The 20,135-nt window shown below is 41.9% G+C and overlaps 1 protein-coding gene across 5 annotated transcripts in view; it reads right to left on the reverse strand.

The window, feature by feature from the left end:
• The window catches only part of EPG5 (ectopic P-granules 5 autophagy tethering factor), a 92,653-nt gene that overhangs the window by 46,553 nt on the left and 25,965 nt on the right, over window positions 1–20,135 (reverse strand). For 4 of the 5 annotated variants that reach the window (XM_037165059.2, XM_037165057.2, XM_053664234.1 and 1 more), the window contains 9 exons: window positions 17,300–17,457; window positions 16,024–16,178; window positions 14,242–14,382; window positions 10,708–10,872; window positions 8,516–8,638; window positions 7,647–7,906; window positions 1,518–1,658; window positions 574–718; window positions 146–343 (listed from right to left, as the gene is read on the reverse strand). In XM_037165059.2, the coding sequence (XP_037020954.2) occupies window positions 146–343; window positions 574–718; window positions 1,518–1,658; window positions 7,647–7,906; window positions 8,516–8,638; window positions 10,708–10,872; window positions 14,242–14,382; window positions 16,024–16,178; window positions 17,300–17,457 (1,486 nt within the window). The remainder of the gene's footprint in view (window positions 1–145; window positions 344–573; window positions 719–1,517; window positions 1,659–7,646; window positions 7,907–8,515; window positions 8,639–10,707; window positions 10,873–14,241; window positions 14,383–16,023; window positions 16,179–17,299; window positions 17,458–20,135) is intronic. The other variant, XM_037165058.2, reaches the window with a different exon arrangement.

The raw sequence follows: 20,135 nt of genomic DNA on the forward strand, positions 1-20,135 counted from the left end.
ACTGTGGTTACTGAGATAAGACACCACTATGGCAAGCTTATTCAGTGGCCACAGTGTAGCACCGAGAATGGTATATTTGGGAGAAGCTTCTTAGAAGGCTACTGTCTAGCCAAGGACTGAAAAATAAATTCTTTAACAGGTTTACCTTGTGTTGTTGGTAGAGTAATTTCTGCACACAGTCCTCCTGCATCAGCTGAAAAGCTGTTTTACACAAGTGGTCCATGAGGAAGAGGATGGGTTGTTCTCTATACCAAAGATGTTGGCTTATTAAAGCCTGAACCCAAAACTCCAATACAGCAACGGGGCCCACTTCATTGGGCTGAGTGCTTACAGATATGTGGGCCTACAGAGAAGGAGCTCAGGTGAGGTGAAAGGTAATAACCAATCTCCCATTCTTAAAACACTAACAAAATAATATCCACCTCCACGCCCAAACCCCAATCTGCTGACTTTCTTGGCTAAAAGTCCTGCGCAGAGTGCCCTGGAATGACCAACCGTATGTGTGCTAGCACCGGGGAAGTCTGACTGGGAATCGGGGCGAGGGCATATTTGGGGGCTTACGAGGGCCCTGACCTGGATCATGCTGTTGAGAAGTTTCACGTTGTCCCCATGGCTGGCTCCAGTCAGATGCTGTGCCACCTTGTGAGTGACCTGCTGCGTAACACCCTGAGGGACGCCACTGTCCAAGTGTAGGAACAGAAGGAGGTGTGACAAAAACCTGCCAACACACAGGACAACACACTTTATCTTCCGATCAAAGTCAACAGCATTTCCGGGGACTAATTACTTAGGAGAAAACAGAAAAATATCAAAGTGGTCCCATTTTTAGACCAAAGCTCTATTTAGAGATTCTGATAAATCTTCAGGAGTTTTAAAGAATAAAGTTTCCCAATTTCATGCAGGTTAAAAGGAACTCTACCTGGAGAAGTGGAGTAAATGGAAACAAGACACACAAACGTGTGCAAACTAAAGAGCATCTGAGAGAAGAACACCCCAAAGTGCCCTGGTATCCCCTCCATACCCCCCGCTTCCACTAAGGAAAGCAGAGATGTTTATAAAATCATTCCACAATCTTTTCTTGGGTGTCAACTTCATACAGGTGGCATATGGGGCACTTTGGGGGGCTCCCCCACAATGAGATCATGGTGGCCCTCAGTTCCCTGGGCACACTGGCTCCCTCCTCTACCAGGGCCCTTGCTTCTGCGGGCTTGCTGCCAGAAACGCTCCCCCCACACCTAACCCGGCCAACTCCTACCATCCCTCGCATCTCATCTGCAGTGTCTCTTCCTCAAAGGACTCCTCCTCACTCCTCCTGCCACCTTCTCACCCACTGACCTCTCCCATAACATCCTGATTTCCTTCATGGTCCTTAAAAGTAGTAACTACATCCTGAGGACGTGATAACTGCCTGTGTGTCTGAGGGCAATGCCTGCTTTGCTCACCACGGCACAAGTGGTTGCAGCACAAAGAAACCAGAGACAGAGTCCTTTGTCCTGGCTGAGCTGTTCCCTACTTACTGCTCATTCTTCAGAAGGTAGTACTGGCAAGGGTAGAACAAAGGCAGAATCTTATCCAGGACATGGACCACTGTTCTCAAATGCCTCGACTGGACCAGAATTCCCAACAGTGGGATGCCTTCTGCACAGAACTTTTCAATGCTATGGGAAAAGAAAAAGGCAGTGAGCCTGCAAGGTAGCCAGTTCACAAAATGACGTTCTTCCAATGAGCTGTCAGCCTACATGCTACCGGGATTATCTTAGGTCTCCAGCCCATTCTTGCATAACCAAACTTCCCACAGAAAAATCAGAATCAGAACTCTGAAAACAAAAAGGAACTTAAAAGTTCAGCTATACTTTCAAGTTGTAGATAAGAAAGGTGAAGTATCACGCCCCAATTCACCTAATTTCCTAGTGTAGGGCCACAGTGAGAACCCGGGCTTGAAAGTTTCTAGTCCAGAGCGCTTGCTGCTCCCGTCTTCTGTCCTTTAAATGGCGCTTCTCTAAAAGTCAAGAGGCCCCCAGTGTCTGCGGCCCCACAAGGTTTTTTACAGCAAAGAGAAGACTCAAAAGTGAGCTCAGTCTGACAGTCTATTCTGGCAAAAGTCTTCTGAAACCACTTTGGCATCAAAATTTACTTGTTTTTTTTTTACCCCAGAGAACTCTATCCTTAAGAAATAATCTCAAATATAGAAAAATAACGAGAGAGACAACCCACGTAAAAATGCACTTTTCAGAATACTATAACTGTGAGCACTGAGGCCGAAATGACACGTAAATACTGGGAAAGGCCACTCAATGGGAGTATTATCATGCAATTTCCAAACAATGCTCATTATGGCCAAGGGCAACATGGAAAAATATTTGTGCTGAACAATCCTGGGAACAAATTGTAAAATGTTATGCTTCTGACTACAAATACTACAGACAAGCACTGCACAGATGGGTGAGAGCACAGGGGGGACACCGCACCGCAGCGCTCACCGCTGTCACAGTGGCGGGTATCACCGCTCCACGCACAGTCAGAGGAAGGACACTGCACAGAAATAACAACAAAAACAATGCTGTTCCGGGGTGAGAAAAATGCTGGGTGACTTTTCGACTGCTGTCCTCTGAACTGTCTGTGATGTTGTTGTGTTCATGTACAACTTCTATCTCTGCATACTCTACCCCAAACCTCAAGCCCATTCATAAAAGTGCCTTAAATTGGTTCTAGAATATACACATCCCAGATGGTTGTGGTGGACTTGTACACTGGAGTTCAGCCCCAAAGGGAAACCCTCATCCTTACCCTCACTCCTGCTGTGCGTTCAGTAATTTGTACTAAACAAGTACTTACCTTTAGAGAGGACCTGTAGGAGCATCAATGAATACCAAAAAAATTAGAGAAATCATGAAACAATTAAATTTAGAACACTACCTTCAAAGAATTCACATGCCAGACACTGCTTTAAGCATGTTAAATGTATTATAACTCACAAAAGCCCCATAAAGTCCAAAACTATTATTATTTCAATTTGAACGATGAGGAACCTGAGATGCAGCAAACTGAGAACGACACCAGAGCTACTGGAAACAGTGCAGAATGCCTTCCACAAGGCCCATACGATCTCTCTCTCTTCCTAGTAGATCAATTCTGCCCCTTTACCTGGCCCTGCAATTTGTCCATCAGTTGGTGCTCCTGGCCTACCTGATCACCCCATTCACCAACATGAATCACAGGTTTCAGCCAGGAGTGTTTCTTCATCACTTCCCCACCCCTCCTCCTAACCCCACAGACACCCGGGGCTCCTTCCCGTGTTCATTCAAACAAATACCTACTCGGTTCAAGCTGTGGACATATAAAGATGAATGAGGTAATGCCTTCACCTTGAAGGAGGAGGAGAGAGAAACCTTTACGCTCAGCACAGAAAATGCACTGCTCAGAATGCACAGGTGAGCAGGGTGGAAGGGGGTGACGCCTGGGCTGCCCCTTCAACACTGTGGGTGCAGATCACCTGGGGAAAGTGAGCGTCACCACTCTGCTCCGTAGTCTTCTCTAATTAAGACTCCGCTCCAAAGCCTAGCTCCTCAATGAAGGTAATCTGCTCTAATGCTTCTCCTTCCTTGAAATTATTCCTGCCCTGGACGGGCGGCTCAATTGGCTGGAGCATCGTTCCATGCACCAAAAGCATGCAGGTTCAATTCTCGGTTGGGGCATGTGAGGGAGGACACCAGTAGATGTTTTTCACATCGATGTTTCTCTCTCTCTCCCTCCCTGAAATCAATAAACATATCCTCAGGTGAGGATTAAAAAATAATAATTTAAAAATATAAATAAATAATTCTTCCTGCTCACACTGAGGGGTTCTAAATCTATACTGCAGGTCAGAATAACCTGGAGACTAACAGAGGAAAGCACTGCCCTGTGGCAGCTGCAGCCAGAGTTGCTACAGATACAGATCCTGAGAGAGAGGAAGATGAACTTGGCCTCTGGCTGCAGCCAGAGTCGCTGCACACACATCTAGAAACTGGCCTCTCACCTGAAGTCTCCAGCCAGTGCCTCCCACTGGCAGGGCCCCAAGAGAACCAATCTGGCTGGGATCTGGGAAATGTAGTTTGCAACAGTGATCACTGCAGTCTGTGCTACAGAGCAGGATGCAGAAAAGTGGGGGAGGAGGTGGACGTGAGTGAAGAGGACAAGGTTCAAATCTCAAGGCTACCTTTCTGTTTTACTTCAAATTAACCCTGTCCCAGGAAGAGCTGGCTGGTAGGAACGCCAATGATTCTGATTCCTTTGAGACCTGGAGATGTTTTCTGCCTGCTTCTTTCATCTTATTGGACATACTATGGATGTTATTATGGATCTTGGCTATTCAAGACAGTTACTGACTTCCGGTCAAAATAGAGGCATAAGTAAACATGGCTTGCCTCCTTACACAACCACAACAAAAATTTCAAATAAATGACAAAACAACTATTACCCAGAAAATTGAGCTGTATGGAAGTCAGACAACCAAGGAACCACAGAAGTCACATTCATCCAGATGGGTTGGAGAGGTGCAGAGGCACAGAATGATGGTCCCACACCCACATGTGCCGAATAAAAATCAGGAGGGGTACCTCGGGAATGAGAGATACAAACCCCACACCAGACCACCCAGCCTAGGGTTCCAGTGCCAGGAAAATAAGCCTCATAACTTCTGGCTATAAAAACCAGCGGGAGTTGGGGCGGTGGAAGAAACTGTGGGATTCCCAGGGGTCTCCTCTGAAAGGTCCACAACTGACTTAGGACTTATGCAGACTCACTCACTCTGGCTCCAGCACCGGGGCAGCAGCTGGAAGTGCACCAGTGGCACACAGGGAGAAACTGAAATATCTGGCACCAGGCAAGTGACAGGGGACAGCTTCCTCCCAGACAAAATTCTAGAGGCCAGGCAGTGGCACTGTCCTCTGAGTCCTCCCGCACAACACAGAGCAGCAACACCATATCAGAGACTCCATCAACCTGGTTCACATGGGTTGCCTGGCCCTGACAATTACCTAAGGCTCCGCCCCCTCCAACTTACCCCTGTACTTTTCTACAATAGGCCAAGCTACTAAGAGAGGGTATCTGATACACAGTAACAAACACAGGGAGGCTGCCAAAATGAGGAGACAAAGAAATATGGTCCAAATGAAAGAACAGAACAAAACCCCCCAAAAGAACTAAATGAAATGGAGATAAATCTATCATATGCTGAGTTTCAAAACACTGGTTATTAGGATGCTCAAGGAACTCATTGGGTACTTCAAAAGCATAAAAGACACCCAGGCAAAAATGAAAGTTACGCTAAGCAAAATAAAGAAAAATTTACAGGGAATCTTCAGTGGAGGGGATGAAGCCAAGAATCAAATCAATGATATGGAACATAAGAAAGAAAAAAACATTGAATCAGAACAACAAGAAGAAAAAAGAATTCAAAACAATGAGGACAGGTTAAAGAACCTCTAGGACAACTTCAAACGTACCAACATTCAAATCATAGGGGTGCTGAAAGGAGAAGAGAAACAGCAAGAAATTGAAAAGTTATTTGAAAAAATAATGAAAGAAAACTTCCCTAATTTGGTGAAGGAAACAGACATAAAGTCCAGGAGGCAGAGAGAGTCCCAAACAAGATGGATCCAAAGAGGACCACACCAAGACACATCATCATTAAAATGCCAAAGTTTTAAAGATAAAGAGAGAATCTTAAAAACATCAAGAGAAAAGCAGAGTGTTACCTACAAAGGAATTCCCATAAGACTATCAGCTGATTTCTCAAAAGAAACTTTACAGGATAGAAAGGACCGGCAAAAAGTATTCAAAGTGATGAAAAGCAAGGACCTACACCTAGATTAGTCTATCCAGCAAAGCTATCATTTAGAATGGAAGGGCAGATAAAGTGCTTCCCAGACAAGGTAAAGCTAAAGGAGTTCATCATCATGAAGCCATTATTATATTAAATGTTAAAGGGACTTACTGAAGAAAAAGAATAAGATAAAAACTATGAACATTAAAATGGCAATCAATTCGCAACTATCGACAACTGAATCTAAAAAACAAACAAAGCAAACAAGCAGAACAGAAACAGAATCATAGATATGGAGGGTTATTAGTTGGGAGGGGGAAGGAGAAGAATGGGAGAAAAGGTACAGGGATTAGAAGCATAAATTGATAGATACGGGACAGACAGCAGGGGATGTTAAGAACAGAATAGGAAATGGAGTAGACAAAAAACTTATATGCATGACCCATGGACATGAACTAAGGCGGAACTGCCGGAGGGCATGGGGAACCAGGTGGAGGGGGGCAAAGAATGAAAAATTGGGACAACTGTAATAGCATAATAAAAATATATTTGAAAAGTAAAATATATATATATTTAAAAATCAAATTTTAAAAAAATTTTAAAGAAGAATCTGGAGACCTGGCTCCTCAGAGCAGTCAAAATGGTTTCTCACCCTCTTCCCTGCATTGGTATTTTTAGAATCATTCCAAAATTGATTTAAATAGCAGCAGCGTTAAGAACCTCTGCTCTGCCCTGGCTGATTGCTCTGCTCAGCAGATTGAGTGTGGGCCTGAAAACCAAAGGGTTGCAGATTCGATTCCCAGTCAGGACACATGCCTGGGTTGCAGGCCAGTTCCCAGTGGGGGATGTGCAAGAGGCAACCATAAACCGATGTTCCTCTCCCTCTCTCCTTGCCTTCCCCTCTAAAAATAAATAAACTCTTAAAAAAAAAAAAACAAAAAACAAACCCTCTGCTCTATACACACCATCCAGCCCATGAGTATGTATTTGGCACTGCCAATTATTTTATCCTACCATCTCCACTAACCTGTCGACAACCTGAGGCAGCTTTTTAACAGCTCCATATCTTCCCTACAGAACAGCACAGGGCTGAGCACTAATAGCTGACAGAACTACTGGCATCCTCTGAAAATATACTCAGTGCAGAACATGACACTGAAATCAGGATGCTAAGGAGGTGCTACAATGAGTATTGAAATGGAAGAACCAGAGACCACAGGTCCGGAGAGGTTTTAGAAAATTGGGTAGGCAAAAAAATAAAAACATCATAGGAAAATGATCTTTAAAGAAAACAATTTTTAACCAAGAAGCCATTCATGCATCGTTACTTACTGGTAATACAAGACACACTCAGTCCCTGAGCCGGAAGCTCAGGGAAGGTCCCTGATAAAATTAGGCAGACAACTGCAACATGGCGTGACAAGTGCTCCAGTGGAAGAAATACAGACAGCCACGAGCTCATACCAGAGAAGCACACGATCTCATCAAGCATTTTATTCCACTGGGCGGGTTTAGCCCGTCAGCTAAGGAACCAGAGTTGGGGTGCCATCCACTTGAAAACTCTATACAGGTGACCAGTTATTTTTATTTGATCATTATTCTAAGGAAAAGAATAAATCAACTGCTGACATAAACATTGCACTCTGGATGGCATGTTCATCTCTCTTCATAATGTAACAAGGTGACTTTCCAGTATAAATGTATCATATGAATTTGGGCAGCATTTCCCCTTGATAGTAGGTTTGATGGAGGCCTCAGACCTTGAGATGTAAAAGATGAGATTCTAGAATCACTGACTATAAGATTCAACAACCCTAGAGTTTCAGCCCAAACACAGTACCTGTGGCCCACCGTTGTCATAGCTAAGGCCAGATAACAGCCAATGGGCACGCCCGCTTTAACAGCCTTCAGAAGGGGATGAAACGTGGGCGACTCTGTCATGTCCGGCACAGCGCTGGAGAAGGGAACAGCTGGACAATTCTGCTGTATTCCATAGTCATTTTTATGTAGTTTTAACCTCAAGATCAAGTTCCAAGCCCACTGGTTAAATGAGGTCTCAGGCGTCTCTCCATACCGAACAATACTGGCCAAATAAGAAACCTGAAACGATTATTTATTTTAAACCACATTGGTCGCACGCACATTGAAAACAGCTCACCCAACCATCTCCTTCTGTGATCAACAAAGCCCTTGATAAAGAGAACATACCACTTACTGGTATTCTGGGTTTGTGATACTAAATCAAAGCAACTTCTCAAAGTGACCACTTCTGTTTACTTGCTAGTCATTCTATGAACTTGATCTGAGTCAGCTCAAGTAATAGAGTAATAATACAAGAGCTATTATGCAAATAGCAGTGTGCTGGTAAATAAATCTACTCATTGGAGAGTGGGAGAAGCTCATTCCCACCATTTGTCAATTTTGGTGGGTTTAAAATAAAAACCACCATGGTCAATTTCAAGCTAGCAACAGATCATCCTGGCTGGCAGAGTTCCTGAAAACGTCTCACTCGGTTCTCCTGAGCCAGGGCACGCCGGCTCCAGCACAGCACTGCAGCGCAACTCCTATTCTGTGGTATTAAAGTGGTCGTGTGCAGACTTCTTCTTAAAGAAAAATGTTTATCCAAACACAGAGTAAACACTGTAACTCCATCTACCCAGGCTATTTATAATAAAGATGTATGTTCTCCATATGCAGAGACGGAAATACCTGCTTCATGCTTTCAGAAAGAAGGCCAGCATACGGCTTCTGTGCGAGGTATTTCTGGTGCGCTTCAAGGACCGTTAAGGCCACTTCGGCATGGACTGCCTGATCCAGGTGAAGGGTACCCTGCTAAAAAGAGAAAGTTAATCACAAATATGCAGTCTTGATTTTTTTAATATATATATACCTTTGAACCAAAGGACTAGGCAGAAAAGTGAAAAAGAATCTTGGATGCAGAAGCTAAATCTTCTAAAAAGCATGTTCCCTAACTATTAAGTTATAAAATGATAACAGGAAAAAAGTTAAAATCTTTTTTTTTAAAGATTTTATTTATTTTAAATAGGGAAAGGGAAGGAGAGAGTTAGAGAAACATCAATGTGTGGTCGTCTCTCACACCCCCTACTGGGGACCTGGCCTGCAACCCAGGCATGTGTCCTGACTGGGAATTGAACTGGCAACTCTTTGGTTCACAGCCTGCGCTCAATCCACTGAGCTACACCAGCCAGGGTTAAAATCTTTTTTTAAAGAACCATTATGCTGTACCTAGATAGGTTTAGATCTGAGTCTCCCTAGGCCCCAGCCATAAAAGGTATCTTTGAGTGTAGTCTTCTTCCCCTTCCTAGAATCTCTATGAACTTGTAAGTTAAAGGACATAGCCACAAACCAGGAGCATTTTTAATTATTATTAAATAGAAAGAGATTTAATAAATGAAGCCTATATTCCCTTTTCTTATACCAACAGCATTGAAAATATTAAAAAATGTTCAACAACACAGGTAAAATATTCAGGAGCCTGAAATGGTCCATCAAATTTCCCACCCAGGCTTCCTCTGCAGCCTGAAGAAATATATTCACCAACTCTCTCCTAGAAGACGGCTTTTCTAACTCTAACAAAGGACCAAGGAGACTCTCACAGGGGAATCTCCACACGGCTGAGAAGGGGGCAGGGGAATGTGAAGGTGGAGAGAGCAGCCCCCTGCAGGGCTCACCCACCAGCACCTGAGAGAGAGAAGGCCCAGATGAACCCGTGGGCAGTGCCACGTGGTCGGGGCTGCCCTGGGGGAAAGCTCCCGGCTTCAGTGTCCGCATCTGCAACAGGCGTTCTGCTCATGCAGATCACTGACAATGGCTATGAGGACTAATGACCTGCTCAGAACACAATGTGGCAGACAGCTAGAGAAGGCTGAGTTCTCCCCTGCTTTCCCTTTAAAATGCTTAAATATTTTGATCAGGGAGGGCAACCACTGAGGCATAGGGTGTAAAGAGACAGGAAGGGTTTAACAGTCAAATTCCCTGACCTGACCCTTTGGAGACATATGATAAGTAGTAGCAAGGCCTTAAAAATAATAAATCATTATTAATAAAAACTACCACTACTGAGTACTTAATGTGTGTCAAAACCTGTCCTGTTTTACCATGTCCTCAGCCATAGAATCCTTGTATCAAGCCTGTAAAGTAAGCTTATCTGTACTGATGCTTAGAGATGAGAAACTAAGGCCCTGAGAGTACAAAGTACAAGACTTGCTCAGGGCCACAGAGCCAGGAGGCAGCAGAGCTGGGATCAGGACCCAGGCAGGCTGGCTCAGGCTCTTCACCAATGCACAGCGTTTCAGAAGACAGATCTGAAATAACATGCAAGACGAAATGCAGGAGGAAGGACCAGAGGCAGGAGAGGCAATTAGGAGGAACTGCAGTAAACAGGAAGACAGAAAACAGATACAAATGGTCTAAAGAAAAAGGGAAGAATTTTCAATGTGGAACAATTTATCTTCATTCAGAGGATACTCCCTCTGCAAAACAGAATTAAAGAGGAGATCCTAAACTCTGACAAAACTAAAAAAATCAGCAGACCTTGCAAATAATATCTGGAAATGTTAATGTTTTGAGAAAATGTTCCTCTGAAATGAATATGTATAGAACCTCTAGTTTCTAGAGCCCCAAGAATTTTTAAAACCCGCAACACCTGACTATTTAGTCAGGGACACTGACCACTTTTCCCTTAGATGATCAAATAAAAAAATGACAACAGCCAACATAACAATAGCCATCCAGTGTTAACAAATCAAAATTACACCTATATTTCTGGTCAGATTGGCAAAAAATATTATTTTTGGTGTGCCACAGGAGTTTAGTAATTAGTTTGTGTGCCATGAGATAAAAAAGGTCGAAAATCACTAGAGAATGGTTTAAACACATACCTGTTCATCAAATCCCCAATTCAGTCCTTCCAGAATAATACAGGCCAATTTGTTCTTCACCACGGTCAGGTTGTAGTTCAACAGCCAATCCCGAATCACAGCTATCTCAGAGGCAGAAGGCCGCCAAAGATACAAAGGCAGTTCTTTAAACAAGTATAAAGACACCTTATTAAAAAGAAAATGATAATAATTAAAATAAGAAACTTAGAAACAATCCTATATCACTATAATACATTATTAAACTACTTGCAAAATGTTTTCTCCAAAAGGAAGAATTTTGTTTGATTTCTAGACAAGTGAAATGGACAACCAAATCAAATGAATATTAAAATGGATACATTTAACATAAAATAATACTGAATGTTGACTGTAACTGAAAATGAAATAAAAATAATGATATACTGAAAGCACATGTTGCAATACTTTATAAAGATCAAATTTCATCCAATATGTAACCTGGAATAATCCCTCTAAGGAACACCATCATATTAAAGATCCAGATTTAAAGTCAGAATAAATGTGAAGGTTCTCCACCTTCACATTATTTTACAAAAAGGTTTAGCACCTTAAAAAAATTATTTCTTCTGTGGTATTTAAAAAAATATTTCCATTAGCTCCACAACAGGCTAGGGAGAAGAAGCAAGAAGAGGAGAGTGTTGAAGATGAAATGAGATCAACAAAGAGCTGGCAATTGTTGCCACTGAACGATGGGCACACAGCGAGTCAACACACAGAGGAGGTGGGGAGGCCGCCCCACTCACGGAGTAAATACAACCTTAAAACCAACACCTCACAAAGGCATAAGAAAAAATTACAGATCAACATCCCTCATGAATGTATGTGTAAAAATCCTCAACAGGAAATATTATCACATTGAATCTAGCAGTACACAGAAAGAATAATGCATGGTGATCAAGTGGTTTTTATTCCAGAAACAATGATGATTCAACATTTGAAAACCAGTCAATGTAATGCACCCCATTAACAGGAAAAAGGATAAAAGTCATAAGTTGATCTCAGTGCAAAAAAAAGCAACTGAATAACTACTCATGAAAAAACTCAGCAAACTAGAAACAAACTTTCTCAACCTAACATAGAGCATCAGTGAAAAACCTACAACTAGCATACTTAATGGTGAACTTTTGAGCATTTTCCTCAATGAGAGGGAACAAGGGAAGAATGTCCATTCTCACTACTTCCGTTCAATACTGTAATAAAAAACAAAGCCAATGCAATAAGAAAAAGAAGTGAAAGACCTAAAAATTAAGGAGAAAAAAACCCTAAGAAGAACTCTCAACAAAACAGAATTTAAATAGAATATTTTAAGTATATATTCATGTTTCCTCTAGAAGCACCAGCAAGTTCAAAGAGTACAAAGAAACCACACATATGAACAGAAAGGTGGAGGCACCTTCTAGATGTGCTTTAAAAAACATTACAGTCCCAATTTTTACACTTCAAGTTAAGCATCTCTCTGGGGACAGTTTACTACTAGAAATATCATGACCAATTAAAAATGTAAGTGTGACCAAACCCTGCAAAACACTTGAGAGAAAAAGGTCATGGGCTCAACCAAAGTGAAAGAATCATGTGACCCACTACAGATATCTTTGACATTCTCAGGAAAGGAGCAACCAAAAACATGCTCCTGTGTTGCAGATAAGGAGCCTTTCATCTCAAGATAATCTCAATATGGAACGCAGAGTTCCAGGGACTACCACACTGCCACTTTGGAAAACAGTAAAAAATATATAAAAATTAAAAATAGAATTACCATATGATCCCACAATTCCACTTATGAGTACATTCCCAAAAGAAATTAAAACAAGGTCTCAAAGAGATTATTTGTACATCCACGTTCATTGTGCAGTTATTCATGAGAACCAAAAGGTAAAAGCAACCCATAGCCATCAACACATGAACAGATAAACAAAATGTTTACATACAACAGATTTTATTCAGGCTTGAAAAGGAAATTCTGACACATGCTATAAATTACAAGAACCTTGAAAATAGAGTGCTAAGTGAAATAAGCCAGTCATAATAAGACATATACTGTACGATTTCACTCACATGAGGTACCCAGAACTCATAGAGACTGAGTAGAACACTGGTTGCCAGGGGATCAACTGCAGGTACAGGGAGGAGGGAATGGGGAGTTACCATTTACCAGGCATAGTTTCAGTTTTGCAAGATGCAAGAGTTCTGTGGATGGATGGATGGCAGTGAAGGCAGGGAGCAAACAATGTGAGTGTGCTCAATGAGTGAACTACACACATAAAAATGGTTAAGATGGTATATTTATGATGCATATAATTTACCACTGTTAAAGGTTTTTTAATATAAAAAAGTACCATGTACTTTTCCAAAGAGTGATACATAGAAAAGTCTCATAAACCAATGTTTCACTGGAATCTGCCCACTTATGACTGTGATGAAGTAATAACAGTTCTCAGTCACCTGTCCTACAGTGACTATAAGATGGAAAGCCCTTTGTAAATAGAAGCCCAAAGACAAATCCTATTACTTTACACATGTCTCTTAAAGTTATGACACACGACAATCTGTCATTAGAAAAACTCACACATTATAGCTTTATCACAGATGGTGAAGAAAACCTTCATTAAGTAAGTGTATGCTTCTCTAAAATGGTACATGCTTAGAATGGAATACTATTTGGCCATTAAAAAGTATGAAACACCTGCCACAACATGGATGAACCTTGAGAACATGCTAAGGAAAGATGCTGGTCACAAAATACCACATATTATACAATTCCATTTACATGAAATGTGCAGAATAATTACATCTATAGTGAGAGAGTAGATTCATGGTTGCTTAGGGCTGGAGGAATGGAACAATTGAGTTTAACAGTTAACAGGAATGAGGCTGCTTTTTGAGATGATAAAAACGTTCTAAAATTGACGGTGGTGATGGTTGTACATTTCTGTGAAAACACTAAAACCCACTGACTTGTACACTCTAAACAGATGAACTATACGCTACATGAATTATATCAATAGAGCTTTACTAAAAACTACATGAAGTTACAAAAGTGACTGTGACAAATGACAGAAATAAATTCTATGTGTCTTGCTCAACCTCAACTACTGCTTTTAATTTTGCTTTTCACTAATTTAAATACTGCCTTGTTTCTTAATCAGAGCTGTTTCTTCCAAGGATAAAATGTAAAATTATGAAAGCCAAATAAAATATGAAATAAAAACTGTCAATAAACTATAAGCTTCTAGTTAACTATTTAAAGTGAAAACCTGTTATTAAGGAGGTAAAAGGTCACTTGGAGGAGACTAAAGAAAAACCATCGCAGCTTCTACAAGCCACAGCTAATCCCGAGTAGGCACGTGCGTGGCGCAGAGCCTGAGACACAGTAAATGCCCTCCTTACCCCGCTGTGCCCGTGGGTGAGTCATGCCCAACAGCCGCGCTACTCTTCCCGCTGCTCCATTACTCCAGGATTTAGGAGAGGAAAAGGCAACAACAATAGTAACCAGATAAACAAAAGCAGTGATCTTACCATTCCAACCTGGTCGATGGTGTCTTGAACTCTACCCAAGAGGACAGAAATTATCTCAGGGTGAACAGCTGTGATGCCCGCTAAAAGCTCTCGACCAACCTTTGAAAAAGTCTCTCTGGTGGACAGGGTAACATATGATACCTAAGTGCGGGAGGGGGTGGAAATGACACATTTAGTACCAGTATCAGTCAAAACACATTTCCTTAATTTACTCAGGATATTTTTAAGTAGAAAGACACAGCCTTAGTGACACAATGTTCAAAAAGATGTCAGAACTTCAAAGAACAAAGTGTCTACCCTGAGGCTGGAAGGTGGGAGGAAAGGGAATGGAGGGGAAAGGTGACTGTGTAATGATGACTTAAGAGCTGGTTTCAGAAAGTATATCCTGACGTAGCAATAAAATAGTCCCTTCAGCATTAAAACTTTTCAAAATTTGAGGAAATCACAAAAATGATAAAAATCAGAATGCAATTCATGAAACTATGCATTCTCTCCTACAAAATAACTACAAGAGCTCCTAAAATACCAATGTTTGCCAATTCTTCCTGAAGTGTCTTCCAAACCATAGGTGACAATCCATTGGTGCCAATGACAAGCATTATTTTTTAAATACAATGGAAGAGAATAGAAATATAATAGTAGAATAAACAGAACATAAAAATGTGAGTGTGCATCCACCTAAAACTAAGTGCCGCTTTAATTTCACACAAGGATTTCTGCACATGCACACACAGCACCAGAATGTAATTTCCCCTGTGAGTGCTGGTTAGACATTTGAAACATAACTCAAGAGCATAAAGATTACTCTAGGGTCTGGAGAATGCCAAGAATAAAACAATTTTAATGTACAGCAACTTCTTCCACCACATGGGGAAAGTCTGGAACTGCAGATCCACCCAGGCCCTAACCTCATGCATGGTTACAACATACAAGAATGAGAACAGCTTGACAGAGTGTTAGATCCTGGAAAAGAACTCATCCAGTCTGCCATCGGAGTATTGGGTGGAGGGTAATAGACTCAGAATCTTCTTGGAACATAATTTTACTTAAGTTTACTTGTACAGTTGGAGAAAATACTTATTTTTGAAGATAAGCAGATGACAGTGTAAACTGAAAATGTACATGGGGTTTTTTTCTTTCTTGTTTTTTTCATATACACAAAACTCCAATGACAGTTTTAATAACCATTTTGGGTTACGTCCCTAGACGCTCGGGGGTCCAAAGTTCACTCTCCTCTACGGTTAGGGATGGCTCCAGGAAAAAGTGAAGAAAAGGAGAATCTCCTCCCAGCCTGTCATTTTACAGATGAGGAAACTGAAGCCCAGAGCAGAAGGTATCTTTTCTTATATAAGATGGGCAATTAATAGCACATTTAAAAGAAACCCAGGCCTTCAAACTCCAGGTTCAGTATTCTTTCCACCATCTCATTTACACTGACTTCACGGCCAACCTTCCACATCACAGGCAGGGTCAGAGGGGAGGCTGGAGACAACGACAGACAGCATAGAAACCACGAGGGTCGGGCTATGTCAGACGGTCTATTCCTCACTGAAACTCACGTACCAAATGTCAGAAAGTAGTAGGGGAAGTGGAAAGGGTATGATCTGTATTTTCAATACCCCTTATAGCAAAATGATGTTCCGTCGAGTATCTGCTCCCAGTGAGTGCAAACAGTATACAATAGTCACTTTTACTTTTCTAAAGCAATCCCAAAAGAATCAGTGAGTGGACAATCCAAAAGAAAATATTTTTTAGCTGACTTCCAAAACCGGATATTCTAACCTCATATATCTCCAGAACAATAATTTTTATGAAGTCTTCATCCACATTGGTTCTTCTGGCCTGAGCCATCTGAGCAAACGTAGTCAGAAGGCAAATCTCTTCCGAGCTATTCATGGAAGAAAGACACTTCTCGAAGTTCGCAAAATGTTCTGGGTCTGCAGGTTCACACCAAGAAAATTAAAATGGGGAATGAGTAAATATGTATCACTTTAATTACTCTTCCAAAGAGAAAGAGGATACAAAATTAAAAGACATTCAGAAATATTTGAAGATACAAAAGTTCTTTCCTGAAGTTACTCAGTGTTCCTGGGTCTCTCCTGTGTACACAGCTGGTGTACGTGTTGTTAAACTTCCGAATGGATTTCTACAGACCCCAAGAAGAAAGCTGGGCCAGATAAAACTTCAACTTTACATATAATGTAGCCTCAGGTGACATTTCACATCCCCAAGCCTCAGTTTCCTCACGTGTGTCCAAAGGTTATTTAAGATTAAATGACACTTCACTAGTGAAGTGCTTTGTCAAGTGCAAAGCACTAGCATTGCCACTGCCACCAGAGACGCCTTCAAAGGCAAATTTGAAGGTACTTGGGCCAAGCAAATGAATGACAAGCTTGCTAATGAAAACCACTAAGACTGGCAAACTACTCAGCACAAGCACAGCATTCCAAACAAAAGCGATTTGATTATAAAAGAAAATCTGGGACAAGAAATTAATTATATAACAGTAACTGAAATACTAATGAAATGTGACAGACACAGTTGCCTATTTCTCAGATGATGCCATGTAAACAACATTACATTTTGTCACTAGGGGGCAGTGTTGATCAACAGCTTTGCAATACATGACAAAATGCTTCAAAGGCAAGTTGTAGAGAGGAATGAAAAAAAGTCTGTTTAGAAAATATATTCTCTTGATAGAATTTTTCACAGTAAGACAGCAACAAACCAACAATGCTTTTCATATGTTTACATACTTGAGAGAAAGGTAGTATATTAAATTTCCTGTATCTTCAAAATAACTCCATGAACTTAATCCAATTTTCATTTCCTATCTGCAAACTGGGCTTACCATAGAAATAACTGGCCAGAGCATTTCTAAAATAATGAAAATTGGAATTACATTCTAACAGGTCAAAAACCACAAAGCTGTCTCTCGAGTTTCAAAATTATAACACGAATACACTGAAGTAGAACATTCTCAGTCCTTCTCAGGGTAAAGAGAAGAAAGCAGCGAACAGGACAGGCACAGAGGTGGTCTGTGGCGGTGCGGCTGTACCTTGGAGGTGCTTCTTGCACTCGGCGGGTGGGAGGGCAGTGCAGAGAGTCTCCAGATTCCCACTCTCCGCCTGGTGCATGAGGTAGAAGAGCTTCCAGAGCATCTGGACGGACAGTGTTCCAAAAGGCATTTCCGACATAAACAGCCAAATGCCAAGTCTGCAAGTTTTAAAAAGGGCAGGAAGCATTTTATATTATCAGTCAACCTCACCATACTGAGAAAGAAAGCACACGAACATTCAGCTCTAACAGAAAAAAATAATTTCTTAAATCAAACTATCGCAGTTTTTCTAACACATCCCAGTCATAAACGCCTCGAGGACAGATAACAGTAACAGGAAATACACACCACTTAGTTTGTGCCAGGCACTGTTCTAATCACTGCTTCATGTCTGTACCCCCCTCATTCCATCCTCACTAAATCCAAGGCAACTACTATGATTGATAGTATCCCAATTCACACACGAGGCTGCTAAGGCACAGAACGGTGACAGGAAGAGGCAGAGCTGGGTTCTGAACCAAAGAATCTTTTAAGACCTGAGTGACAGACTGCAGATGTGTGTGCGTGTGCCTGCACACGCACGCGTACAGGTGCATGTGTGCTGGGCGACAGGGGAATCAGTAACTCTCCGGTGACTCCTCGCTCACCCCCAAGCGTCAAACTCCTCAGCCCTGCACTCAAAGGCCTCCACAGCATAGCTCAGACCCGTGTTTCTGACCAGAGCCGCGTCTGCGTTCAGATCAGACCACTCCTGGGCAAGCCCGGAGAGAACCTCCGACCTCCAGGCCGCCGTCTCTCCGCCTGTGAAGCCCTCTCTGATTTCCGCCTCAGCCCTAGGCCATCCACACCTGCCTCTGGCATTCCCACTGCCTTTATCAGCGGTTCTCATGCAGCAGTGGGTGGCAGAAAAATGACCTCCAGTCTTTGTGGAAAATGCAGATTACAAAAGCCTGCCTACAGAAATCCTGATTTTGTAGGTCACATTGGGGCCCAAGGACTTGTACGTTTTAGTCATCCCAGGTGACTCAGACTCAAGTGGCCCTTAAACTACACAGTGAGAAACGCCGCAAGTTACTGTCACACAGGTACGCACACTGGCCACAACCATCTGAGTGCAGAGAGGTTTTGCTCCTCTTCGTATACACCATATGTAACCTAGATTCCTACATTTTAATTATCCAATACCTACACCAGAACCTCAAAAACAATCAGCATTCAGTAACTGCTTATAAAAATTTTACGCTACGTAAATTTTATCTCAAAAAAATCTAAATGAAACAGGGAGACTCTTCAAAACTGTTGCTATATTTTGGGCAAAACTACAAACTGACCAATTAAAAATCAACAAAGCTTATTAAGAGAAAAGACTACTAACTAATATAGCGTATGCCTAACCCATGTCCGTGGACCACCAGGTCACTAGTGGCCCAAACTACCACTGCCCTGGACTCTGAAAAGCAACACCTAGGCTCCCAAGCAAGAGTGGAAAAACTTCTCTAAAAGTTCAGGTGACCCAGGCTTCTTAAACAATTACTGTAACACTCACGTGGGTCTTGACTGCCTTGTAGAAGGAATCCCAGAACCACCAGAGTGCGGAGACCTTGTTTTCGGCTATGACGTCCCCTATGCGGCAGACGTACAGCAGGTCTGGCCTAAGCTTCTGCTCTGTGTACTTTGATTCTGACTTGTTTTGTCTTAGGTGGGGGGTGGCTAGTCAGAAATTTCCACTGGAGTGCCAAATAGATGGCAATTTCATGGTCTTAACTATCTGATTCTCATACAATTTCTTCCCTAAAATAAATTTCCAAAAATAAACTGTACTCAAGAACAATAGTTTTCAACTTTTTCAAGTTTTAAACAATTACTGTATATGTGAACTATATACATACAGTGTTACAGGAGAGTTCACAGCTCAGAATGTACAAGCCAGTAAGTTGTCACACACTTGAAACTAATATAATGTTCAATGCAAACTGTAATTGAAAAATAAAGTTGAAAGTTCTTTTCCAAAACAAAAACAAAAGAGAGAGAGCGCTAGTAAGTAGGGAGGTAACTGCCATGAGAGCTTTCCTGCTCAGCTATGCGAGCACAAGACCCAGTGACAGGAGAGGAGAGAAGACTCTTCCCCAGCAGCAGGCCAACTTCGGCAGCAGGTGCTCCTGTACCGACCCCCTGGCAGGGATCTGCACAGGTTTTGTGGCACCTCATGAGATCACCAAGTTTCCGGGCAATACGGAATGTGTAACAAGAGTAATCTAATTTTTTTACTGATTTGGGGTGGGGGGAGGGAGAGAGAGAGAAACATCGCTTTGTTGCCCACTGACTTATGCATTCATTGGTTGTCTCCTGCATGTGCCCTGACTGGGGAATTAAACCCGTAACCCTTGGTATATTGGCATGATGCTCTAACCACCTGAGCTAGCTGGCCAGGGCCAAAAGTAATCTAAAGGTAAATTTCTAAGCCTAAGTTGTATTTATCTTAGACCCATACCTTCTGAGTACCTGAAAAGTGATTAAAACTTAGTCAAGGAGTCTTGGTATCTCTCTAAGCGAGCAGGTACTCTAGTTTTTATCTGAAACCACAAAAGAACCACCACTTACATTTGAAAAATCCTTCGTGATTTAAAAAAATATTTCCACATACTGCTGTAGTTCATCCCTGTGACATACTCATGAGGTTGATGGGAGAGGTAGTATATGTTATCATGGTCTCCATTTTATAAATGGAGAAAGTTGATGCCTTCCCAGGGTACACAGAATAAATAAAAAGCAGAGGCTAAGGGGCCAGGGTAGAAGTGTAGATAGCTCAGCTGGCAGTTCACTAGTGGAGCTCTGT

This window comes from Artibeus jamaicensis, unplaced genomic scaffold, assembly GCF_021234435.1.
Source record: "Artibeus jamaicensis isolate MK-2021 breed Jamaican fruit bat unplaced genomic scaffold, CSHL_Jam_final contig_354, whole genome shotgun sequence".
NCBI classification, from domain to species: Eukaryota; Metazoa; Chordata; class Mammalia; order Chiroptera; family Phyllostomidae; genus Artibeus; species Artibeus jamaicensis.